This window comes from Dermacentor andersoni, chromosome 1, assembly GCF_023375885.2.
Source record: "Dermacentor andersoni chromosome 1, qqDerAnde1_hic_scaffold, whole genome shotgun sequence".
NCBI lineage: Eukaryota > Metazoa > Arthropoda > Arachnida > Ixodida > Ixodidae > Dermacentor > Dermacentor andersoni.
Genome location: NC_092814.1, coordinates 114,161,143 through 114,188,454, shown reverse-complemented (window position 1 = coordinate 114,188,454; position 27,312 = coordinate 114,161,143). Strand labels below are relative to the sequence as shown.

Sequence of the window (27,312 nt, the reverse complement as noted above, 5' to 3'; positions counted from 1 at the left end):
GCCCCTATGAATTAGGAATCCTACCCTGTATTGCTTCTTATCTGGTAGACTATAGCAGAGGACATGGCCATCAGTCAGCAATGTATAAGCTTTACCAGTTCTAATCTCACTATAAGGCCAATGATATCCCAAAGAATGTCTGATAGTTCCTCAAAGATTCCTGCTAAGCTAGCCTCACTCGACAGAGTTCGGTTGTTAAAGGTTGCCAGGGTCAGTTTCCATTGGCGGCCTGCCCGGGTCCAGATTCTTAGCAGCCTCTGCTGCGTTACAGGTCTGACCGCCGCCTTGGTCAGGTGCTCCGCAGCTGCTGGGGATTGAGGGACATGGGTTAATTGTAGGAAGTGTAGCCAGTGTAGCATACATCATCATTCTAGGCCCTCCGCCAAGTGCAAGTGCCGTATTGAACTAATTGAATTTTTCAAAGTAAATTTTGTCAGACAATTTCTAAGGTACGACTAACACACAAGCTACAGACATGATAGCTTCATAATTCTGTACAGGAACACTACAGGAACATTCTAGGCCACCTACGCAATTTATTTCTAGCTTGAGCTGCTCTTTGTCTTGTACAGCGTTTTGTACCACCGGAAAGTAATAAAGAATTAAAGATGACGTGAAGAGCGCTAATAATTGACACGTTTTAAGCGCCATCTGGGAAGTGCGGGAGGCATATCCTATGTGGCTAGCTGTGCAAGCCTTAACGAGGCATCAGCATAGAACAAAATGGCAGCTTCAAGTTCTGTCGGGATAAGTAGTTCATCGCGCTGATCATATAGACCGCAACATGTCCGGTTTCACGGAGGCTGCATTGGAACGGAAGCTAGCTGAGCTAAACAACTCGCAGCAGAGTATCCAGACGTTGTCTCTATGGCTTATTCATCACCGAAAACACCACAAGACCATTGTGCACGTCTGGCTGCGAGAACTCAAGAAAGGTAGACGGCTTTTTAAAATATAGTGTGTTGTGCTGGGTGTGAACAACTTAGATCTGTTTAACCGTCTATAACTGGCGTATTGTAGCACATTGGTATTGTGAAAACGCTGTGACTCGCTCTTTCGTGTCTTGTGGTCGGCCACCGTGTAGAACGCGTGGACTTTATCGTTGTATTTGCCGTGGTGTTCAGTGGCTGCTATCTTTAAAATATATATAGGGGCTTAGAAAACTGCTGCACATGAAGTGTCCCAAGTACATTTAATGTTTCATTAAAGTTGTTATTTGGACAGAATGAGTTCGGTTATGTTTTGGCAGCAGTGCCAAGTGGACTTGCATAATACGTTCCATGGCCTGCAGGTGGATTGTTCATTCATTGACATTTGCTGGTAGCACGATAACCATAGCAGTTCTTTCAAACAGAAAAGGTCAAAGTCACTTATGCAGGCATTTATTCCAGCTTATTTATTTGTTGTTGTGGAAAAATAATGAGTGATTTGCATTCGATTTATTCCTGCTGTAGCAGAAATACACTGTAGAAATGAATAATTCCACTTAATTCCCAGTTCCGGGTTCCGTAGGCACTATACTAGTTTTCATTTTTATTTCCTCTAAAGCTTATAAAATGGCTTCATTTTTGTTTGCTGATTAAGTTGTACGGGTCAAATACACACTTGTAAGGGAAGAATTGCGGAAAACACACACGCACACACACACACACACACTGTAAAACTGCATGGATGGCTTGTAATCAGCTACCTACGTTCTTAGCACAGACAGCATTATTTTGACAGCAGAAATCAAACGTCTGTTGTCTGAATAAAATCTCTGTGATGTCAGAGTTGGTCATGCTGATATGCGTGTTTTATCTATCTATCTATCTATCTATCTATCTATCTATCTATCTATCTATCTATATATATATATATATATATATATATATATATATATATATATATATATATATATATATATATATATATACACAAAAAAAAAAACACCACACTATGCATAACACAGTTGATTCCACTGTGAGTAGGTTTACGGTAGCGTGACTAAAGGGCAGGACAAAAGAAGACACGCAGGGATTTTTATTTGTCTTTTAATTGTGCCACGGTAAACCTATTCGAGTTGCGTTACCAACAAGGCCACATTGCAGCCCTCATGTCCACTGTGACGTCAATTCTGATGTGGGCAGTATGCTAAATGCATGTTTTCTGTGCATTGGATGCATGTTAGAGAACCCCTGGTGGTTGAAACTAACCTGGAGCTCTTCATTGTGGCATCTCTCTTAGCCCTGGTGTTGCTTAGGGACACCAAATTCCATAATTAAAACACTGCAAGGTCATTGAAAGAATGAAAAGACTGCAGCCAGTGGCTCTTTGCTTGTTCCTCTTGCCATTTTCCCCCCACAATCAAACAGCCACTTGCTGATACTATGATGAAGTTTATGCTATTGGGAGGCAATGTTTGGAAATAAATTCTATTTCTTTCATTGCTCTCATTGAATTAAGCAGTTTCACTACTCGCCATGGTAGTCCAGTGGCTATGGTGCGCTACGAGCTCAAGGTTGCAGGTTCGATCCTGGCCGCAGCGGCTGCATTTTGGTGGTAGTGAAATGCAGAAATGCTCGTGGGCTTAGATTTAGGTGCCCATTGAAGAACCTCAGTTCGGTCAAAATTAATTCAGAGTTCCGCACTGCGCCGTGCCTCATAATCAGGTTGTGGTTGTAGTGCATAAAACCCCAGAATAATTTTTTTTCTTCTTTTTCAATTTCACCGTTTCTCTTTCTGAGCATACTGCCAGAAAAGATAACTGCACTTGGTGTGATGCTGTCATAAAAGATTGGTTACTGAAATGCAGAAGGAATTCCCAGACAAGTACACACACCTATATGAATTAGCCATTTACGTGGTTAACGATAATTGCAGTTTTTATATCTGAATAATCAAAAGGGTACTTGATTGGTTGCCCTGCCTTGATGTACTTGGATATATAATCATAACTTGGTTTTAGATATAGGTGCAGGAAATGCTGTTAGTGGCACCTGCATGTACCTAACACAAACACTGCTTGGTTGCTTTCATGTGCAGGGCTGATAGCATCTGTTAACCATGCGTTTGCCGTTTCTAAAACTCCCACCTACAAAAGTTATCACTTATTGCACTTTTAAGCTGACATAATTGCATGATAAAGTTGTTTTTCATTGAGCTCGTTTTTGTAACTATCTGAACTTCTTCTCTGTGTACAGGTGCATATATTATTGTAAATGAAAAGTTTAATTATGTGGTTTAATGTCCCAAATTTGCACAGTTGGTGAAGAATACAGTTGTGTGGTGCTTGGGATTAATTTTGACCATCTGGGTATTTCTTTTAATGTACACCAAAGGCACAGCACACAAGTATTTTTGCATTTCCCCCCCACTGAAATGTGGCCGCTCCAACTGTGAATCAAACTCATAACCTCATGCTTAGGAGCGGAAATCCGTAACCAGAAACCGTAAGCTCAATGATCGTATAATTAATTCCCCGCGCATGTCACCACGGAAGGCGACACACTCCTGAACCTAAATCAGACGGTGCACCAGACGGCGTGAGGCATGAGCGCCGAACAGGGCAACACCTATCGCACGATAGCGAACACTGCTCGCACAGAACGGGACAGGCTCACTAGATACAATAACCGAAGCATATCTGAACGCGAGAAGGATATACCGCCGAGTCCCAGATTGAACAGGAGGCAGGTGGTCGCCTGGAGACAGCTCCAAACGAACACCTTCCCTAACCATTCCATCTGAAATGTACCTTCCCAGATAAACACCAGGACGACACGTGCAAATTCTGCCAGGAAGGGCCAGCAACACTCAAACACATGTTGTGGGAGTGCAATGTAATTATAAGAAGGATGGCAGCTGCTCTGGAGACCCTGTTGTCGAGGTGGGCTGCAGCTCTGTGCAGCTGAGACCTCGGCATCCAGACATGGGCAGTCCAGCAAGCCCGTGAGGTGATGTTGAGGCAGGGCCTTGACGTCCCTAATGAGAGACCTAAGCCCAGATTGCGTTAAACTTTGCTGAATATTCAACAAAGTTGTATCCGTCCATCCATCCATCCATGCACCCTGTACACAGTGAAGCAGTTCAGATGTTTACAAAAACAACGAGCTCAATGAAAAACAACTTTATCATGCAACCATGTCATGTAAAAGTGCAATAAGTGAGAAGTTTTGTAGTTCAGAGTTTTAGAAACAGCGGATGCACAATTAACAGATGCTATCAGCCCTGCACATGAAAGCCGGCAGGCAGAGTTTGTGTCAGGTACATGTAGGTGCCACTAACAACCTTTCCTGCTACTGTAAGTACATTAAAGTAGGGTGCAAAAAAAGCAGCTATTGTGTTCACCATTGAAATGAATTTTTAGTGTTTTCTTTGGTGTGAGACAGAATGACAATATGGGCACTTGGTAAAGTTTTTTTTTTTCTCTCTTTCTTTTTAGGGGATGCCTTTTATCACATGGTCTCATAAGGCATAATGATTGTTCATGCCAGCGTTGCATTTGTTTCACTTGATTTTTGAAGTCATTTTCATTGAGATTACTGGCGCAGTATTCCAATATGCTACATGTGCAGGACTGCCTTTAAGAATACCTTAAATGTCACTCCTGACATATCTTTAATCACACGGTGCGCCCTGACCCCAAGATAATGTTGCCTTTGTGTGTGTGTGTTTGTGTCCGCATGCACACATACCTTCCCTTTTTTACTATATCCTTTCTTCCTCTTTCTCCTTTCTTTTTTCCTTTCTTTTCTTTTATCCTTTCTTTTTTCATCCTGGAGTAGCATGCCAGGCATATAGATATGTGTTGCAGTTCCTGAAAATGTAATTCCTTCTTTAATGCATGCAGAGGTCTAACTTAGTCTAGTATCTACACCCACAAGCAAAAGTTTGGAGACTACAGTGTCACCAGAAAATGCAAATTTCTTCTAGAACAGTTCTCTAATGTGGAATTGCTTCGATTCATTGGATTGGTCAAACACTAGCATAGGCTCTACCACTTGGTTTCAGCCGGCATGGCCAGGCTGCGAAGAAACATTTTTTTTTTTTTTTTTGCAGCTCCATTGGTCTCCAAACTTTTGCTTGTGTGGGTACCCCTCGTGTCTTGTAAATGAATAAACGCAACTTGTGACCTAAAGGTTATTTTGCTTAAATTTTTTATGCATTTGCATGAGCCAGTCACTCTGAAAGAAGTGGTAATGGCGTGGCTTTGTGTGCAGTATAATTGCTCATTTATGTGTTCTATCGTGAGAAGATTCAAGCTTTGCCTGTCTGAAAACATCTTATCAGTATGTTCACTTGCAACTGGTTATAAATTTTTTATTTGTGTCACATGCTCAGATGAGGTGGATGCAGATGCTAAAAGCGCTGTTCTAGGTACTGTATTTTTACATTTTTTCATGTTTTTGCTTAACTTGATCCATGTTGACAATTCTATGGTCCACAATCATACCATGTTTACTGGCAGTTTTATGTGTTATGCTTTATTCCTTTTAGTGGTTAAGGCAACACAGCAAGAGATATATAGGTGTCTACTGCCCTGGTGCATTTTATCACACTGAAGTGAAATTTGCATATATCTGGCTGATATTTACTTTTTAAAATGTTGCAAGGTGCAGAATGCTGTTGTGCTAGTGTTTGAATTTTTTTTCCCATGAAGTCTCTGGTAGCTAGTCTTGTGCAGTGCATAGTTTGAGCGCTCACTCATTAAAGTCTGCACATTTATTTTTTCCTTTGCAGCCAAACCAGCTCGGAAGCTGACGTTTATGTATCTTGCAAATGATGTCATCCAGAATAGCAAGAAGAAAGGACCTGAATTCACCAGGGAGTTTGCCACTGTTCTGGCTAAAGCCTTTGCTCACATTTCAGTGTACGCTTCCCTTCAGTGTACTTCTGGTATCCTAATGAGAGTGCAACTTTGATGTTAATGTTAATTGCATGGCACTTAGTGGCAGAGCTGTGTATCTTTTGAGTGCTTTTGTTTATTAGTACATTTAAGAAAACAATCTACTATCAAATCAATATGTTACACTTTGTCTTGTTGTTGAAGGTTCTGTTTTCTGGTGGAACTTTTGGACTGGAGCCTTAGATATGCACATAAGCCACATGCAATGTGTCAGTTCCTTCTAAAGATGAGAAGGTGGAGTGGTTCTTGGAGTGATTAGCATTGTTCTTTTATATGTCATTGAAGTACTGTGAGAACTGCCTTTAACAGCTAAAATACTTGTTAAATTTTTCTCCATAGAAGTTGCTGCTTAAGTTGTGATGATTTGGTCACTGCCTTCTAAACTAGCAACCTAAACAATGCCAACTGTGGAAATAAAAAGCCAATGATCTCCTTGTCTAGAGCTGAAGTTTAGGCTAGTTGGTTATTCATGATCGTCAAATAACAGTGCGTAAAAAATGAAGTGAACACAGTCTATATGTATTACGTTTATCCCTTGTTTTTTACTTGCTGTTATTTGACAGCCTTCTTGTGTTGATGTTTTTTGTTCAAGGGATAAGGGTAGGCACTGCTGAAGCACATATGCTAGCATGTGTGCTATAATGCACACATTCTAGCTTATGTGTTAAGGTTTTACTCTTGCAGTTGGTCTCAAAGAGGAAAGATACTTCCATTAAGGTGGCCCATAGGTTGTGCTGATGCAGGTGCATAGGTGATGCAGGTCTTGTGTTGCTTTTACTGATAATGAAATTTCAGGTCCTCAGATTATCTAATTTTTTGTTGAAATATTGCAGAGTTGTTTGCTGTTCCTTTTTCTTGCATAAAGCAATTTATTTTGTTAGTGATAAAATTAGTCTCCTAGATAAAACATTTAATTACTGGTTGATTAGAGTGCATCTCCACTTATAAATTTAGTTGGCCTGTTATGCATGATACTATGATTCTTAAAAACCTAGCCCTAGTATGATACTGTGTTCTCCCTTCACAACATGCATCTAGCAAGACTTCCAAAGGCATCTTGCCTGAACCATCAATCACACATATTGGGATTGGTACCTTGCCTTTCCTTCCTGTAAAGGAAAGTATTCTAGGCTATTTTTGTAGTGACAAAGATGGTAGTCTCGTGTTTCACTGTGCCTCTGCTTGTCTCTTTGTTGCATATTTGAGTGGCAAAGAAGCAAAATGGCTGCAGCATGAGGTGGAGGGGGGGGGGGGGTGATGTATGCCCTTTACAATAAACCAGATGCAATCATGTTAACACAGAAGTCAGTGTTACAAGTAACTCATTAGTGCGCACTTAGAGTGTTCCTGGTGTCAGCCCTTCAAGTGGAAAGCACAGCTTTCGAACCAATATCTGTCACAACCTCATGATGGAGGGTGGATCTAAAGGTGTGCTGCAGTTAGTGTCACTAGCCCACAAAAGAAAATAGGATGAGATGGAAGGGCAAGAATGAATGATTACTGAAGAAAGTGACGCAAATAGAAAATCGGTCATCTTGCAGAAATGACTGCTACCAGCTGAGCTGAGTTTTCACTCTCCAGTACTCTGGGGTTCCTCTGTGTCCTTAATCGCTCACAGCTGAGTCTGTGTCACATGAATTACTGTGGCCCTAAGTCCTAGTGCTGTGGTTTTTGTAACTATGGTTCTCGAGTGGCAGCGCTGCAGTACAGTGCTACTGCCTCTACAACATAATGAAAGCAATGTTTAGTTCTTGTTATGTGCACAATGTGATGATCAAAATTGGCTGTTTCCGCGAATAACATTGAGGTTGCAGCATGAGTGCTTTGAATCTGCAGCACCGGGCTCAGGATAGGCAGTTTCATAGCAATGGGGATGTGTGGGCCCTGTAGTAGTTGCTTCATTTGCAACTTCATTTGCTCAAGTTCATTGTAGAGTAGCAAGATATCTTTAGGACAGTTGTTATGACAACTTAGATGCCTAATGCCAAACAAGCTGATGGTTTTTGAAATGCCATAGCAAAAATGCAAGCAGGCATGGTTATCTATGAAAAGTAATGTCCCCAGTTTAGGAGTTGGGTATGGTGAGTGATGCTGCAACATGTGGAAGTATAGCGTTTCAAGAAAGCCTCTTTTAGTTTGTTTTTTTTTTTTCAATTTTTTTTTTTTACTTTAGTTGAAAGCCCTGATGTGTGCCATGTTACAGCATTAAAGTAAGGTATCAGTGAAGTGTTCAATGCAGTGCTTGTGGCACGTGCAAGACGCTGTAGGACACTGGCATTGGCAGAGTTTCAGGATGAACAGTTTTGCAGTACGTCTTCACACTGTAATACTGACACTGTGCTTGAACTGCTGAACTACTTTTAATTATCAGATGATCAGAGCTCCAGTTTCAGTTTTCTATGCCCAAATAAGTTGCAATTTAGCCTGGGTGACAGCAGGGGGCAGTGAATCTTTGCTTATTTAGTCCTAGAGCTATTCACTTCAAGTTGAACATGTTTACCACATGCGCTTGATTGTAAATCTTTATATGACTTCTCATTTCTGGTAAAGTGCGTATCAATTTTAGAACAATTGTTTTTTATTGATATTCATACATTACAGCTCATTGTGAAGCTGTAAAGGAAACCTGTATTAACATGTATGCTTGCTTGAAAGAAGTGAACTTTCGACAACTGCACACTTCCAAGCGAACTTGCTTGAACTATGAAGCAGTGCTGGTACTGCTACCTTGATCTTCCTTAAATTGTAGTATTGACAAGATGCAAGGGACACACCATCATCACTAACACAGTTGTGGAAGTTATTGCCAGATATGGCAAGCATTTGCACAAAACTTTAAACCTCTGCCTGTAATGCCCACCATCTTGTTTCACATAGCCCTTATAGAGACCCATTGTCTGCTCCCAGCCTTTCCTCTTTCTTCTGTCTCTCTCTCATAACCTGATCTTTAGGCTCCGATTGCATGAATTGAATGGAAAATGTTTGTCTCGATGCAGCTAATCTCTTTAACTGCTGCATAGTCTGCAGTAAAAATGTTGCCCAGCACCTGCACTTCTAGCGCAGGTGCACTACTGCGAAATGTTTGTGTGAAGCTGGTCTGAGAATGGCATCTGATCTATTAGAACATGGATGGTATATTAGGATTAAATGTGAGAGCTCTGCACTTTTTTGAACTAGTGCAGAAAGTGTAGCTCAAAAACGGTCACTAAGCATTCCGAAAATATTCACAGTTTTATTAAAAGTTATAGTCCTCATTTGGGCATCTTTGGTACCTAAATACCCACCTACATAACTTTCAGGCACCAATGATGACTAACATTTGCTAATTAACTGGTAATCAAATGAAGAAAAACATTGCTAAGAGCTTGTCATGTAACAGAACTATAACAGAGGCTTGTTGGCTGTGTGGTATTGCAAATGACACACACTACTTTTAAGCACAAATTGCATGAAGAAGGGGGAATATGAAAAGAGTGTATAACCTGCTATTCTTTTCGGGCAGTTTGTGTTCAACTTCGAAAAAAAATCTGCTTATATAGCATAATAAAACTGATCCATTGCTCAATGCTGTGGCAAACAGTGTTTTTGGAATTTGTATTAAATAAATGGGGACATTTCTTAAAATGAGTAAGCTCTGAATCATTGATAGAACTAATGAATTACTGTGTGTGAAGACCCAGGTAACACAGTTTCATGGAGTAACCACTGTTTTGAACATAGTTTGTATGCTTTCATAAAAGCATGTGAAGTGCCAGAGGAGGGGAAAGCTGCAAATTGCCTTTTGCAGCTGCTGCAGCTGAATAGTAACAGGAAATGAACATATTTGAAATTGCGTCAACTGGGCTAAAAAAACAGAAGGAAGTACACAGGACAAATTTCTCCCGGTGTCTTTTGTACCGTTTGTGCTATTTCAAATAACATTAACCAACTCGCCAAACTGTCTACTTTGCTTCAAGAAATGCAGAATTTTCACTCTTCTTCACCATGAAACTATAAAGTCGCAATTTGCATACACGTGTCAATTGCTATTATTTTGTCCCTTGTTTAACAGTATAGCACAGTAAACAATGATTACAAGTGATATTAAAGAGAACATATTAATGAGATCTTATTCTTATACAATGAAAAAAAAAATTCTTTGTTAATCGAAAGATTTATGAAAGGGCTCCAACTTATTAAAATTAACTTTCAGCCTCATTTTCACACTTGTAGAAAGCACAAATATTGGTGATTTATTTTGGGACTATGTTCTCGGCCATTTTGGAAATATCAGTTTTGAGCACATGGCTAAAATATGTGGTTGCGTGGCGCACACATGCAGTTAATATTATTTTTGTGTTGTCTAGTCGCCATCGCTAGGTGATGGTGCAGAACCTTGCAGTAAAGGTTCATTGCAGTGCCTTCTTAGTCTACAAGTGTGTTGGTGAAATGGGCAGCAGAAATGTCATCGTGCCGACAGAGTCCTCTTGTACTATAATGAGACATTGAGCCTGTTGTGTGTGTCATGTGGTGTTGTGGGTTAGGAGCGTTGCAATATTTTTCTTTTTGTAGCCATTGTATTTAATATTTGTTCTGTACCTTGTGCAGGAGCACAGACGTGGCGTCATGCTTGACTTCATGCCGCATTTTTTAACAGGAGAGATACAGACCAGAAGACACATGCAGGCTTGCGGAGAATTCTTAGTGTGTGGAAAGAGAGAAGTGTTTTTGACACACATCAGATTTCGGACTTTGGCCAATATCTCTCAGACAAGGTGACTGAAACAGAAACGGTGAAAGACTCTGGCCAAGATACAGGTGGTCTACCTTCCCATATTTTTGTGCCATTTACTTTTTTCTCGCTTGTTGGTTTCGTACAGACTGCTGAAAGGAGCTTTTGCTTGCTGCTGAAATGAGCTAGGAACTTTCTGCATGCTAGCATGACTACCAGGGGAAACGGACTTCTCTTTTTTTATGCTATTGTGTATTATCACAGCTTTAATAATGCACATTTTTGTTGCTTGACTTGGAAGTGTTACGGAACTTAGCCTTGTGAATGTGCCTGTTTTAATATTAATTCACTAAACATGAAACATATTAGGTGCTGTGGAATGAGGTAGCTGTTTAAAACCAAGTTTTGACATTTTCTGTTTATTTTTTATATTTATTTATTTGTTTGTTTGTTTATTTACTTATTTATTCATTTACAATACTTTATAGTCCCATTTGAGAGCATTGAGTACAGGGGGTAACATTTATGTATATATATATGTATAATCTGGGAAAGAAATACCATCAGATACAAAGGTTAGAAACAGTTATAATACAGTGAAACATACAATATTAGGAGTACAGCATATTGAAGTTATTGTGAAATGTTTTGTGGTTCGATACGGATGCTGTGTGGTCTGGAAGATCGTTCCAATGGGCAATAGAACAAAGCAATGGTGGTGAGTTAAATGCTTGCATTTGACCATGAATGTGCATGAAACTGCGCATATTGTAAAGGCATTGTGATATGTGCTGTGGTACAGGGTGGTCCTTTATGAAAGGGAACACACGAGCACATGGCCTGTGCTCTGAGGAGGCTGCTTAGAGTGCCAGCAGCAGGCAGCAAGGGGAAGCACGTCTGCTTGTAGTGTCATCTATTGCCAGACAGAATAACCAGACACGGCTGATAGGCTAGCGGCTGCTGGACTGCCTCCCATGCCAGCTGGATGCACAACAGGCGGGGCCTGCAACGCAGCGTCTCCTGCTTGCAAACCACGCTCGGTACGCTAGCACACTGGGAATGTAGAAGTACCAACATATGCCCGCTGGTTAATAGGCATTGTCAGCATATTTTAATGCATTCTTTGGCGCATACCGCAGCAAGATCTGTCCGCCACGTGAAAGGTGTAATGCCTTGTATCTGCACAAAAAAGCGTAATGTACGAAGTTATGACATTTAGTCTTTATAATAGTGTAAATGTAGAGGATTGGTAGCTTTGTAAGCAATCAGGAACAATTGAAAAAGAATTGATTAGAGACAGTAACCATAGAGATACGTAGGGTCCGCAGAAAATGCATGTGGAAGCCTATAATATGGGTGGGCAAACTTAAAATTTGGGAGTGGGCCAATTTGAAGTTTGGTGGTGGGCCAACTTGAAATTTGGGAGTGAGCCAACTTAAATTTGGTGGTGGCCCAACTTAAATTTGGTAGTGGACCAAGTTGAAATTTGTGGGTGGGCCAGCTTAAGTTTGTGGGTGGGCCAACTTGAAATTCGGTGTTAGGCTTATGCCCACTTTGACAACTCCAGTAGAGTTTCTGGGTACTTTTTTGCAGTACGGAGCTCTGGCTTCCCACTCCCCCCATAGCGTGAATAAACCTCACCTGATTCGGAGCGGTTTTGGAGAGAAGTGCACTCAGGTGAAATTTTAGCTTAGGTAAATAAATGTAATTTCGTTAATTCATTAATCAGGCTTAGTTATTTTTATGACATTTGCTTAATTAATTAGCCTTAGTTAATGTTACGATGGAGGTGTTTGTATATAAGGAATAATTAAGAAAACTTAATTATGTCTAACTAATCTCAAGGTCCCCTTAATTATTATTGATATAGGCTCTGCTGATATAACCTTAGTAACTCTTGATTAGTCTAATAGTTAACATAAATTGATTTTAATCAGCATCACTGTTCTAATCAGACTCAATCATTGTTAAGCTTATTTAATTTTATCATAACTAATCTTATTTGTCTTTATTAACCTTTATTATACTTATAACTCTCAGTATTCACTATATATAGTCATAATCATAAATCTCTGTACTCATACATAGTCATAAGGCATTCATATACAGTCGAACCCACTTATAACAATATTCAAGTGCCACGAAAATTCCATTGTTATAACCGATAATTGTTATAACCGGGTTGCATGAAAAAATTAAAATAACGGGATTGCAGAGCTGACATGAGAAAACTATATAGGCAGGGAGGCCCCACCACCTTCCTTCGCTTGGCTGCTGATTGTGTTCACTCGTTTAACTGCTTCCTGGGCACTCCAATCACGTGTAACAAGCAGCGGCTGTCGGCGTTAAAGAATGCCTCTGCTATAACAACTGCAAAGAGGTGTCACGGGTGGCAAGCGATATGTGAGCACCGCCGAGGCATCGCATTGGTGGCCCCAAAAGGGGCCTTTTAAAAATTGTGAGATGGCTGCCGTGGCAGCCTGTCAGCTTGAAAAATCCAGAAGAAACGCTCGGGAGAAATCGCCACAAGCATCTCACCAAGTACATCTGACTGGCTTGCGTGAGAAAAGCCTATGTCCATCAGCCATGCATGCTTTACGCGAAGCTTGCCGAAATCCTTCTCCGAGGCATCCAAGCGCTCACATAGTGTAGTGGAAGGTTCCTCGCGAAAACAAAGCCCTGGAGGGACAATCATGCCGGGCCTCCTGTGAGGACAACATTGAGGCAGCCTGCCCTACCGTGTCATCGCTGCCGTCGTCGCCGTCGCTATCCGATGAAAGCACATTCACGATGATCGTCTCATCGGTTAGAAGCACTTAGTTTCCAAATCTATAGCCGTGTGCTTTCTTTTCACCGGCAACGTCGTGCATTGCCGATGATCAGCAGGCAGATCCGCCATCTTTCGTTTCGGCAGCGAGTCAAGCGAAGTTGAGAAACCACATGGCCAGGAACGACTTCGACACAACCAACAAAAATGAGCGCAAGCGGTTAAGCTGTTTGCAGAATTGCACTGAATGAGGAGCCAGCGAGCAACATGTGAGCAATCTGCTTGCGGCTCAGTTGGCGCAGTCCATTTGTGTTTCGGAGGGTGGGGCGGCATAGAGCTATGGGCGCAGCCCATTTGTGTTCAGAGGGGTGGAAGGGTGACGGAAGAGAGCTGCGCGGAGATGGCTGGAAAATGAGCGCGCGGCGGCTGTTGGAACAGTGGCCCATCGTGGAGCGGCTTGAATTTCTCGTTTTCATTTTTCTTTTCAAGGATTTGGCATTTCACTACCTTTCGGCTCGGACACCCAGCAGCCAGATTTCATCGCTATAACCGATAATGCGGCATCGGGGCATTGTAGTAACCGGGTTATTTCACCATGGAAAACATGCAAAAAGTCGACGGTGCAGCAGCTTCTCATTGTTATAACCGATATATTGTTAAAACCGGTATCGTTATAAGTGGGTTCAACTGTATACATACCTCCATATATGTACTTACCTCATGTATACCTATGCATGCAGTGCATCGTGTCAAACTTTAGACAGATGGACAAACAGACGGACGGACAGAGTTGCGAGGACATAGTTATGCCAGGAGTACCAAATGACTACTGCGCGTATGTTGGCACTTCCACGCTTCCAGTGCACTTGCATACCCAATGCGGTTTGCTAGCAGCAGACGTTGCTACAGGCCCCCGCTCCTTGCGCAACAGTCATGTGAAGGGGGTTCCAGCTAATTCTAGCAGGCACGTGCCTATCAGCCACGCCTGGTTATCCTGGCCGCCTATAGATGACACCACAAGCAGTCGTGCTTCTCCTTGCTGCCACCTGCTGGCGCTCTAAGCAGCCTCCACAGAGCACGGGCCACGTGCTCGCGTGTACCCTTTCATAAAGGACCACCACCCTGTACCTGTGAAAAGAACTTGAAAGAGTGATAGCACATCGAGTTTCCAATGACTGAAGTTAAATGTCTTGTTTTATTCGGCTAATGCTGGAAAGGCAGCTGTATTTAAGCGAGATGAACCTGGCTGCTCTATTCTGAACAGCTCCTAACATACGGATAAGATTATCTTGATGAATGAAGCGAATTCAGTTTTGCGAATGAACAAAGGTTGAGTAAGCTAATTTCCTTAGATTAGAACGTGTTATACAATTTTCTACTTAGATAATTGAGAGACTTGAAGGCTTTAGAAGAAATGGCTGTTACATGCATGTACCATTATGGTATTATCAGTCGAATAGAAAAACTTGTGAGTTAATGCGCTTGCTGCTAAAAGAAATTGCTTCCATTTTTAGGGGTTAAGGGACATCTGCCATATTATGCAGCAACGGTAGGTTAGTTCAAGGTCATTTTGGAAGTAGAATGGTCATCAAAATATTTAGTGTTGTGCATAACATGGAAGAGCTGCAGCACTCACAAGGATGACATGCTCAGGCAAGGAGAAATAAACTAGTGCTGACTTGCAACTCAATTTATTTCTGGAAAAGGGCACATACAAGGACCAAAAGATGAACAGTGGGCATGCGATATGGACCATTGTATCACTCAAATCCAGGATGTCTACCAACCGGGAATTCTCCGGGATTTTTAATAATCTGGAAATACTCGGGGAATATGTGCTTCTATCATGAAAAAATTAACTGTAATTTTATTGAAAGGGAACAAAAGTCTCGCTATGCTGGCTCGAGTAACAGAGAGGAATTGTAACGAATTGTCTTTGATGCCGTGTCGTCGGCTGGAGAAGTTGCCAGTGTACAGTCAACAACCGATTTTCCGCACATGCCCGATTATTCGGATGGCTTCGCGGCACCACCATGTACTTTATGGAGTCAATGTATAAGAACGTCTGAAATTTTGGACGCAAGAACCATTCGCTGTCTGATTTTTCAGATGTTTTGCCTTTATCACATGTCCGAAATGGCATGAATCAAAGCCACCACCGCCGTGATTTTGATAATCACTCCGCCTCGAAACGGCGCTCTCGCACACAAATCCGCTGGCAACTCTGGGCCTAGCAGCTTCGACATTCACTATTAAGCTTCCTTCCGTTTGGCGCCGTGTTTTTCATTGAAAGAATTCGCCGATGTCAGCAATGACTCAGACTCCGTGTTTGTAAGCATCGCGATTGGCTTCGAAGCTCGGAAAGCACGGTGCATTGGATAATACCGGTTTCCGGAAGTTAGCTTCACCTCAATACATTAATGTTACACGGTGAAGCATACGCAAAGTATTGCGGTGAAGTATAACAAGCTGTTGCAAATGGGTCGCAAGCCCCAAGGGTAACGTTGGCCTGGCGGCCTGGGGCACAGCTGGAAGCATCCGAAGGTCCTGGCAAAGGATGAGTCGACTGCTAACAGAACAACTAGTTTGTTCTAGCATCGCAAAAGAGCGGCCGGTCAGGTCGACCGAAGTGGAGAAACGGGAGACCACGTTACTCGGCTGAATAAATCGAAGCTTCTCTCTTGGCGTCCGGGGGCAGCTGCTTTTATACTCTCGGAGTCGAGGGCAAGAAGGAACGGCTCGGATGAGGCGCACGGACACGTTGTGACAAGAAGTGACGTACCCGCCGAGCCGGCGCAGGTCAGACCTCCTCGCTTCACCGTTGGGGAGCTCCTCTCCCCGGCTGCCGCGCTTTGACAAGCGTGGGCACCAACATGCACACACACACACACGAAGACACGTGGCATTGAAACATGCCTGGACGCGCTTGGCAGGAGGCGTTGCGGCAGCGCTGAACTGGCCAAAGTGTCCGCCGCTTTGAACGAAGCCCCGGCGTCCGTTGCATCCGCGCCGGCTATACTGCACGTTGGAGGCGAAACGTAACAAAGCCTAGGAAGGGGCAATTGTCATGGGACACAGTATGTATACCTTTATTATACATGCGTACACCCGCCGTCTCCTGTCAGAGTACGAGCACTGATATGTATAATAAGTGTACTGGGAGGCCTTCAGAGCTTTTTTCAGACATTCCTGTGGCGATTTGAGCCCCCTAAGGGCACTAAAGGACTTGCATTCATATTTTCGGACGCTTTCGCAGCCCCTAGGGAGTCCGAAAAATCGGACGTTGACTGTACAACTGATCAAGAGGGTGGTTCAAATGGTCCGTGAGGCAAACACACGGTGGAAGGAGGACGAGAACAGAAAGGACTGACACGTTGAAGAATGAATGGGGAAGGAAGTGTGCCGCCGCTTTTTTGAAGGATTTTGAGCTCAAAAAACAAAGTGTTGGCTGACACCGAATTGCAGGTGTCCCTCAGCCAAAAGAAAATAAACTCTTTAAAGCAGTGAAATGCAGCACTGAGGTGCTGTGCACAGCTAAGAGTAAGTCAGGACAGTTGAGGTTGACTTTCCAGCTTCTGAGAGAGAATCTCACTTGTGGCAAATTTCGGGCCTCATACCAATGAGCTTGCTATCAGTTGATAGAAAGAGCTCATATTAGAAAATATTTGCTTCTGTATGCATCTCCTTTTTATTTGTATTTGAAAATGTTCGACTCGATTTGCAATGGGTTTTACTATCTTGATATTTTATTCGCTGTGCATTTTACTAACCCCTCTCATCTGTTTTCTTTTTGAATAAAATACACTACTCCTTACCATTCAAACTGGATTAAGTCGTTTATTATTTAACATGCTTACTAGAGAGTGATAGCATTGGGCGAGATGGTGTCAGCCCGTCGGAACATAAAATAAAGTTCTGTGTCACTTAGGGAATTTTGCAAAGGCACTTAGGGAAAACCTGGAAAACTCAGAGAATTTGGAAATGTCCGTTTGCTAGACATCCTGAAATCACATGGTATTTTTTGCATTTTGGTGCACATCATATGTATTGGGGTGTTTGTCACTCCCACCAGTATGCATGGGCAGTGTCCTGGGGAAGTTTTCCACTGCGTCATGTATTTAGAATGCAGACATTGGGGATGGGGATTGTAGTTTTGGCAGTGCATTTGCATGATAGCAAAGCGACAATTGGGGTGAAGGGCGTGCTAAGCCACAAGGCTGGCTAGTTGACCAGACTGTGCACCATTGAGCAGTATTGTAGCCAAGTGAAAACTGGATGACTACTACTTGGATTTTGTCTATCTGCTAACAGTGGCTAAAAACACACGTCTTGGTCACCTCACTGCAGTACTGTGGTTGTGATTTGTAGAGTCCAGAATAGCATTGTGTGAAATGAAAAAAATAAATAAAAAATTCAGAATCTTTTGTGCACGCTATCTTCAGCTGGTTATATTCGAGTGATCCAGCAGGGCCACAAAGGTCATGTAAGACAACTTTCAAGCTCTTAGAATATGTGGGTTCTAATGGTGGTAATCTGGCTTCATTATCACCATTGTAGCCCACTATTGCTGGCACTGGAGCTAAATTGCTGTGTTATACAAACATTGTAGTGCTGCTAGAGTGCTCTAAAATGACCAATTGATTTTGGCATACATTTCTTAGGCAGCAGGGACAAGTTCAGATTTTGCCATTTGTGAAAAGAAGCTGCTTATGAAAAAAAGTCATTTAGTGTGCTTACCATTTCTTGCTACTCGATAGATACAGCTGACAATGCTTCTTCTTCATATTTGGCAGTAGTACATAACTAGAACAGAAAGCAATTGTTCTGCACTAATAAAGATAAAAGAAAAAGGTGCTTCTGAGCATGAGTAATGTAATCTGGCAGTAAGCCTCTTTCGTTTGTAGTTGCACAAATAGTATTTCATATTTATACTGAAAGCGATGAGACACTTGGTATTTAATGCAGTGTTCAGACATGTTTGAAAGTGGCACTCGGTAAAATCTATTTCGACACTCGAGGCATGCTTGAACTGTTGCCATGCTGTGCTGGGTGCGATGATACATGCATGGCCTGGGTGCTGAGTTTTATAGGTCATGTGACCTGCTACAGCTGCAAATGTCAGAAGTTGGGGTGAGAAGGCTGGTGCATTGAAGTGCGTTGTCATCACGCATACCATGTGTTGGAAATTATGTGGACTGCAAAGTTTTTGAGGTGTGGCAGTGAAAATCTAAAGGGAGTGGCAGCACCAAATGTTCGTTTTGGGACAGGCATGTGCGCTCCCTGCTGCTGGTGCTCCTCATTTCGCCAACGTTGTGAGGTGCATGAGCAAATTGAACTTGGTTCGTGTGTGTTCTTAGGTGTGGGGTTTGTAAGCAAATGCTAATTCATACTGCCTGTAAAAATACGAACCTTACTTTGTGTAATATTAATACAAACTTTTGCCTTATACCATGAACTTTACAGTAGGTAAGTTTCCATGTAGCTTAGTTTTTAAAAAAAGCCTCTTCTTTTTAAAAAAGAAAAGTTTAATAATGAACTTCTAACCAGTGTCCTCCAGCAGGGTCTGATGCTCCATTAGGCTCCAGACGTATGTATACTTCTCTCATGCCAATGGCAACTAGAGCTTTGAGATGATTAATGCGTGTTTCACGTCACATGCAACAATTTGCTTAAAGTGAGAACATGTGCGCCAGTTTTCATTAGGTCACAGATGCATAAATGCAGCACACACTTAACTGTAAACCTTACCATGCTCCTCCGCGTGCATCACATGACGTATGAACAAGTTGCTTTTAAAAGCGACTGTGCAAGTATCCCCCTTTTTCGCTTGTGACAGCCAACGCTTTGAGTTGTGATGTGACATAGTAATGCCTGAAGGACTGGCCCAGAATGTAACAGAACTGGCTTTAATGTTTTTCGCAGAGGTAAAGGAAATCAGTTTTCATGCCATCACCATGAACGTCGGCTTGCTGCTATCATCACAAACATGCTTGCATCATCACACCATTGCTCACCTTACACAAACATGTTGGTCCATCTGGGCGAATGTCTCATTTCAGCAATTGCCAGGTGTTTGTGCACAGGCACGAGTACAAGTGGGTGGCTTTTGCTTCTTGAATGTCGGACTTTGCCTAGGGAAAACATGGGGAAGGCGGGAGATGGAAATTCAAGACAATGGGCAAAATGAGAACAAGGTAAAAGCGGAAGCCAACGTTTCGACAAGTGGACTTGTCTTTTTGAAATCGACATTGCCTATGGAGTTTACCCAGGTACTGCGGAAGAGAAGTTCCTATGCTCGTTTTGTATGCGTTTGTCCCTAGGTGTGCCGGCATTGCAGTTTGAGGTCGTGTGCGTGATGATCATCCACAAGCTGTGAAATTCACGACAAATCGGATAACTTCAATGCTGTGTCTAAAGGTACGTCGGACGTCATGAATGAAGACTTGCGCCTGCGGTGCTCGTGCTAAGTCGGTGATGCCGAATTATATCTTCCTTGCGCCTTATGGTGCTCTACCTTCATAATAACATCACTGATTTTCCCGGTAGCGCAGTAGGGGCCGTACTAGAGACCGAGCCTGCTCTCTTGAAGCAGTATCTTTACTCGTGCAAGGCTTTTTGTGTGCTGCTCTCCGTGACTTTTCAAAAGTCATGGAGAGTAGTCCTCCTTTGAGTTAAATAAATGCTCTTCTGCAAAAAATCTGCAAAGATTGGTAGGCGGGATAAGCTAAAGATACATTGGACGAACCTGCTTTGTTTCTGTTTTTCTAGCTGCACGGCTCCCGCGTTCTGATTTTTGCACATATTTTTGCATATTTATTTAGTACCCCTTTCGAGTGGGCAAGTTAAATGTGCTTACAGAGAGTGTCACTCGGTTTAAGTGCACTTTGCCAAATCTAAACTTGGCGAAGAGTGCAATCCAGTCAGAGTGTGTTCACGGGACGTGCTTTGCTGGCCGAGTGCATAGCCTCACCGCCAGTGGTTTACATGGTAGAAAATGTAATGCATAAAAAAGGAGACAAGTTCATTTTAGTTGATGAACAGCTTTTAACAAAATAATCAGAACAGAACTTGCTCATATTCTGTTTTAGCAGGATCAGATGCAGTCTCGTTGTGTGCCACCATGTTGTTGTGGATTGGCTAGGCATTCGTCTTGCTGGCATCGAGTTGCAACACTCTGTAATAAAGATATTTTCATTTTTTGAGAAAATATAGATTATGGTTGTTTTTATTTATAATACAACATCAAACACTTGACACATAACAACATGACACATGAACATAAACACAACATGACACAACATGTGTCACTTTCTAGAATTTTTTCGTTTGAATCTACATCTTCAAAAAACGTGCTGATAGTCTGTTGCCAATTTTTTCAAACTGTGAGTGCGCTCTGTTTTCCTGTTTAGCACCGCGTAGCCTAAAGTGTCACTTAAGGTCTTGAAGCGCACTCCCCGTAGGTGCACTTAACTTACCCGCTTGACAGGGGTATAACTCAAAGGGGGTCTGCTCTCGGCGACTTTTCAAAAGTCACGGAGAGCAGCATACGTAAAGCCTTGCATGAGCGAAGATACTGCTCCCCCGGGAGAATCAGTGATGTTATTTTGAAGGTAGAGCACCTTAGGCACGAGAAAGGTATAATATGGCATGAATGACTCGATGCGAGCGCCGCAGATGCGAGAAAGTTGTCAATCTCACAGATTCAGTGATTACCTCACGACTATCACATGATTGCCTATGTTACCATTGCGATAAAGAAACAAACTTGCCAGCAGCATCCAAGGAGCATGAGAAAAACTTGTGGACAATCAACACAAACACACATGCACGATCTCAAACCACAATGCCAGCTCGCCTAGGGACAAATGCATACAAAACGAGCAAAGAAACTTCTCTATAGCACCTAGGCAAAGTCAGACATTCAAATAGCAAAAGCCCCTCAGATTTTCTCTCTCGCACCCGCTTGTACTTGTGCTTGTGCACAGAAAGTTGGGGATTCCTGAAATGAGACAACTGTGTCCGTCTGGTAATGTGTTGCAGAACACTAAGTCAAGCTGTAGAGGCACCTATTTTCAATATGCTTTGCATAAGATAAATTCCCACACTGCATGGTATCTGCATAACTTTTGAATGAACATGCTATTGCTCTTATCGCTGCACCCTTCATGTGAAACTACGACTTCTTCGAGTAATTGGTGTGTGCCTGCTGACTTCTCATTGTTGGATATTACTGACAACAAATATATATATCTCACCTTTTGCTTTAAGACCTAGGTCTTAACCAAGTAATTGTAGTATGAAGCCTCAACAGTTTTAGTATGCAACAAATAAGTATACCATCCATCATTCTGGCTGCTCAAAATGCCCAAATGCAGCATGGTTTAATTAGGCCAAAGCAGCGCCACGACTTATGGACAGGTGATCACTTTGTATGACATACAACTGATGCATACTGGTCAGCGCCATTTAGTGGTTTTAGCCGTCCTGCACCTGCAAAAGCTGCATGTGCCAAGACATATGCTGCCATGTGCTCCAGTGCTGCCATATAGGTCTTTTTGCCTTCCACCCCAAGCAAAGGTTGTTCAGATACCATGTGGAGTAAGCCTGGATCAGAGGGCTCTCTATTGTTGATTCTCTGGGAATGTGAACTGGCCCACATTCTTTCTCTCTCTTGCCAGTGGCTCATCTTGTCCTATATGGAATGTGAAGAAATGCAAGGTGGAATGGAAAGGATGATTTGGTGGCATAGGAGATGGTTCAGCATGCTCTGCTTTCAACATCTATAGCGAAAACTTTGTTTGCCAGTATGCCTAGTCAGTGGCTTATGTCATGTGATCAGCTGCTCCAATAAATTGTCTTGTCAGGTCAATCCATGAAGCCATGCCACACTTCATGCCTATGTAGTGTTGTTACATTCAGTGATACATACTTGACAGATTGAGGCCTCATGCTGCGATTCCTGGGTCAGTAGCTATTAGAAATAGCAAGAGGCTAATTGCTATCAGAATTTTCTGAATAGGATTTCGGGAAAAAAAAAAAAAACAGCTGCAATTCTCGTAGTTGCAGAGCAACAAAGTGCAGGACAGAGAGTTGGGAATCTCTTATTTTTGCACATTCGGGCACACTTTATTGCATGTCAGCTTGCTTGTCTTATATAATGTCATATCTCCGGCTCAGTGTATCGCAAGGGACAAGCCCCGGCGTCGCACGAGGGCACACCTTTATGGAATGATGCCGAGCCTGTGGCGAAGCGAAAGAAGCCTTCTGATGCTAGTGAGGAAGCTGAGGAGAAGACAGACACCCCCAAGGATACAGAAAAGCCGGGAGAACCACCAGATGTAAGCACTATTGTCATGAAATGCATACACTCTACTTATCCAGACACATTATGTTGGTATAAATTAACTGGTATGAGATTCATAGTTGCGTGTAGCTGATTGAATGCCCTTCCCAACTTTGTGACTGCAGCAGTGCTAAGAATGCCACAAGAAAGCCTCCCTCCCCACTTTTCTGCACACATACAAACTTTATACAGTCGAATGTCTCTACAACAAACACCTCCTTAACGAAATGACCTCTGTAACGAAAGATATTGTATGCCCTGGCCAAATTCCTATCTTTTTTGTGTATTGTGAATGCCTCTACAGTGAAGACCATTATGACAAATTTGTCTGTACAACCAAAGAATATAGGTGTCCCCAAGGGCTGATTTGTTGCTTTACAACAAATGCACATAGTGGCATTGACACTTACCTCTGTAGCCGCCACCGAGCGGCAATTCATTTAGGAAGCACCACTGTGTGGGAGGGTATGTACACTGCAGCAGCTATGGTAGCCCCTCCCCCCTACTGACGTGATCATCTGTTTGGAAACACAGTCAAGGCCATTAAGGATGGGATGGAAGTTGACGAAAGCAGCACTGATGAAGAGCCTGCTGACGAAAGAATTTTGAGGAGGCAGGCGGCATTCAATGCTCTGCAGCTGTCCTTGCGTCACTCCCGGATATCATCACTGAGCGTGCTTGGAATCTTGTTGCCATAACGTCAACTACAGTCGCATTATCCGTTGAACGAAATGTGCGGAAGAAAATTAGCCACTTAATTCACTAAGCATCTCTTGAATTAATGCTAAATAAACATTTTTTGTCTTGCATGATGTTCAGAACCAAGTGACCTTTTTGATGAAGGGTTTCGGAGGTCCCAAGGGCTTCATTATGGACGCATTTGACTAGTTTGTGCTCTAGCAGGGGCGCAGCCAGGGGGGGGGGGGGGGGTCTTATGGGGTTTCAGACACCCCCCCCGAAATTTTTTCGTGCTGTCATGTACCGCCGACCAAAACAACCCATGTGCCGGAAATCATTCTTGATTTTGACTAGAATGACCTTTTTATGCTCGAAAAGACATTTCAGCATGAACATTACGAATGCGTGCTGGATTTCATGGCAACTTTTTTTTCTTGAGTCGTGTCAGACATTTGTGCTGTATTTGTATACTTCAATTATTTTTTGTACTTTGCTCTTATGTTTGTTGCTGCTTTTTAGTACTAGCCCTGTGCAATGCTTTTCCTTTCCCTTTTTTTGACCTGTATATTTTGCATTTCTTATAATATCCTTGTTCATCCCCCTTACTCAATGGCCTCTGGGCCCTGTAAGGTATTGTAAATAAATAAATTAATAAATAAACTGCCATGCACCTGGAGTCGCATAACTCAAGGAGCCTTATCGGAGCACAAAGTTTCAAAGGCGTTTTGATAGCGAGCAAGCTCGTCGTGGGATCTCACGGAGGCCGCGGAATCTACGGAGCTCATGGATTTTACTTCTGAAACCTTGTGGGCATAAAGTTCTCATAAACTTTTGATGCGGAAGGTGCACTGACATTTCCAAATCCAGGCTTTAGATTTTAGATTCCCGAACTTTGTGGGTTTAATGTTCTTTTAAACATTTGATAACAAAGGTTCATTGACTTTTATGAAGTCGTACATCGCACCATACAACGAGACAAGCCAAATCAACACACTATCATACAAGTTGGCAAAGCACACAGCGAGGTACTATGAGACGAAGTGTTGTGTTGGTTCATTTGCGCCGTCATGCCGCAGAGAAGAATATTAACCCTTTGACGGTCAATGACTTAAATATACAGCGCCGCGAACAAGTCCGAAAATGGTCGATGCCGTATATTTACGGCGCCGTCTGTGCGTTTAAAAAGCGCGCCAATTTCCTAACTTTCTTTTCTGTCATGTGCTGCCACTATGTGGGGATACAGGGAATGTTTTTCGCGCGCCTCCCTCTCTCAGTTTTCGTTGCATGGTTTGTTTTAGCGCTAGTTTGCTCCCGCGCGTCTATATACCACCGCTTGTGCATTCGTGTGCGCGCGGGCGGGCGGCCGTTTGGATTTTGTTTCGCTGGAGGTTTCGGCTTTTTGCGCTTGCGAAACTGATGGCTATCGTTCCTAATCGCTCAAAGGGCGACCGCTTGTTTCTCGCTTGTTTAGTGCTCACAGGGGTGCGCCTAGGAAGGATGCCGCCGTGCATGCGTTTCCGTTTTTCTTTTTTTTAAGACTTGCGAAAAGTAATTGCCCTAGCTGGTTTGCGATAAGATGAAGATTAGCGGAAGTTTGTCACACGTGTTGCTTTTTTTGATGGGCACACAACCAAACAGTTTTTTTGAGTGCGCACACCTACACAGTTCGATTACGCTATGGACGTACGTATTAGTGTAAGAGCAGGAACATTTGAGGCTTGCGAAATATTCTCATGTGCGGATTTTCAAAGCCTTGAACTATGTGCATAAAAATGTATCAAAATTTTAATTCTGATAAGTTTATTTCCTTTTTTATGGTTGTTATTCATGAATGAAGAGTGCATATATACCAATGCAAAATGTTTTTTCTCACTTTACTGTCACCCTAGAAAAATTACGGTAATTTTTTTTCGAAATAAATCCGGAAGAAGAATCGGAATCTGCAAAAAAAAAAAATTGACCCTGGGCGGTCCCATATGACATGACATGACAAGAACTTTATTTCAATCCTGAGGGACTCAGATCTTGGGGAGCCAAAACCGAAGGTTCCAGAAGATCAAGACGGTGGCTCCGCCCACGATGGGACCGGGAGATGAAGTTCCGCCGCAGTGTCGTGGGCCCTCTGGACAGCCTGGAGTTGAATGTGGAGATTGCTGCTCTTGAGAGATTCCTGCCATTGTTCTTTCGTGATGGGTGGAGATGCGTTAAGGGCTGGGCACAGCCAGAGCAGCACAGCGGTCGCATATGGCGAAAAAAATCGACCCTCAAAGGGTTAACATGTTTTTCACCTGCGCCAAAGCATCGATGTCTAAACAGTAAAGCCAGCAAAGATAAGTACGTTCTTATTTATTTTTTCTACTTTGACTTTTATTCGTGAAGGCACATTCAGCCTCTTCAGTTTTCTTGTTCACGCTACTCACGGGCTGCCGGAGCCAGCCAGAGCGCATGCATTTTTCTCGTGTTGCCCCGACCACCGCCCGGCGCACTTTGGTGCACGTTCGTTTTTCTCTGGCCGAGTGAATTTTGGCCTGCGAGAGCTTTAGACGCTTCCTGGCTAGCAGACGAGAAAAAGAAACAATGGACTGAAACCCCTCTGCTTGAGGTCATAACTTTGATGTTATTGAAACCTCTCCGGAAAGTCTTGTGTCGCCAGTGTAGGATACCGAGCAGTATGCGTATGGTTCTCTGTGGACCAAGCGTCTCACGTTTTCTTCGACATCCCTTCGGTAGCCGCATTAGGTGCCCAAAGTAGGCATTCGATTTAGGCCAACACGCTTTCCTTTGTGTTTTTTTCTTTTTTCCCACTTAGGTGGCCCCGCCCCAGAAAGAAAGAAAGACGTTGTTGCGGCGCAGCGAATTGTCGCATGGTGAAAGTTCGATTTTGTTAGTTCTTTTGCGGAAAGTGATGTGCGACGGGACTCTGATACTCTTATTATACTATTGCGAGAGCCAATTATATGGACACTTCAGGTGCATTCCTGCTGTCCCCATCATGTTTCGTGTAAACTCCAAGAGCTGAAATCGAAAGTTTGACGGCAGCACGTCTGGCCGGAGAAATGCATGCTGAATAAATGCGAGAAGACGGCGTGATTTCAAGGGCTGAACGACTTCTACTACAAGCAAGAATATAGGAGTGCAAGGTTAAGGTACGTATGCTGGAAAATGATACCTTCTATGTCCGTCACTGGCTAGAGTTCCTGTGCCCTGCTGAATTCACTTCAATACAGGTGCACGCTAACTTTCAAGCAAGCGTCGGAACACGAAATAACGACATCATGCAACATGCCAAGCTGCAAAGGCTGCGACCATCCTGAAGTGATACGTCCTGAAGTTCACGAAGAGAGGCTGTACCACATCTCTCTTCCTATAAGCCTGACAAAGCGGAACTCTCGGTTCCGAGCCTTAGTCTAAACTTTAGCACAGGGCCCACACGAGATACGGAGTAGCTGATTTGTGCTGTTTCAAAGGCTGCAAGCCAAGTCGACGCCACTAGACGGGACGAAGCTCGCACGCGTGTTATTAATGTGCATTCTAGGCTTCAAAATCCTTCTTCTAACTCCGCGCTGTTGCTAGAGGAACATGAGGCTATCGACCGGCTTCGACACAATCCAGACATTGTCATTCTTCCGGCTCACAAAGGAAACGCAACAGTTTTGCTTGATAGTGGTGACTACACCAAAAAGATGCTGGCACCGGTTAGTGACGCCAATACCTATACTCGCCTGACGCGTGATCGCACAGGAAAACTACAAATAGACTTCCAAAAGCTTCTAGCTGACGACTTCCATTTGGTCCTGCCCCAGCACAAATCACTCCATTACCGACTACTTTGTCACAACGAATTAGCTCCTGCTCTTTATGGCCTACCAAAGATACACGAGCAAGGTGTTCCTAGCGGCCCATTGTCGACTACACTAGCTCACCTC

General features: G+C 43.0%; 1 protein-coding gene across 1 annotated transcript in view; it reads left to right on the top strand.

Annotated features, from left to right (window-relative positions):
• The first annotated feature begins 687 nt into the window (after nucleotides 1-687).
• LOC126545702 (regulation of nuclear pre-mRNA domain-containing protein 1B) overlaps nucleotides 688-27,312 on the top strand; it is a 64,110-nt gene continuing 37,485 nt past the window's right edge. The window contains exons 1-4 of the mRNA XM_050193656.3: nucleotides 688-935; nucleotides 5,722-5,851; nucleotides 10,524-10,684; nucleotides 22,543-22,703. Of these exons, the coding sequence (XP_050049613.1) occupies nucleotides 785-935; nucleotides 5,722-5,851; nucleotides 10,524-10,684; nucleotides 22,543-22,703 (603 nt within the window). The 5' untranslated portion in view covers nucleotides 688-784. The remainder of the gene's footprint in view (nucleotides 936-5,721; nucleotides 5,852-10,523; nucleotides 10,685-22,542; nucleotides 22,704-27,312) is intronic.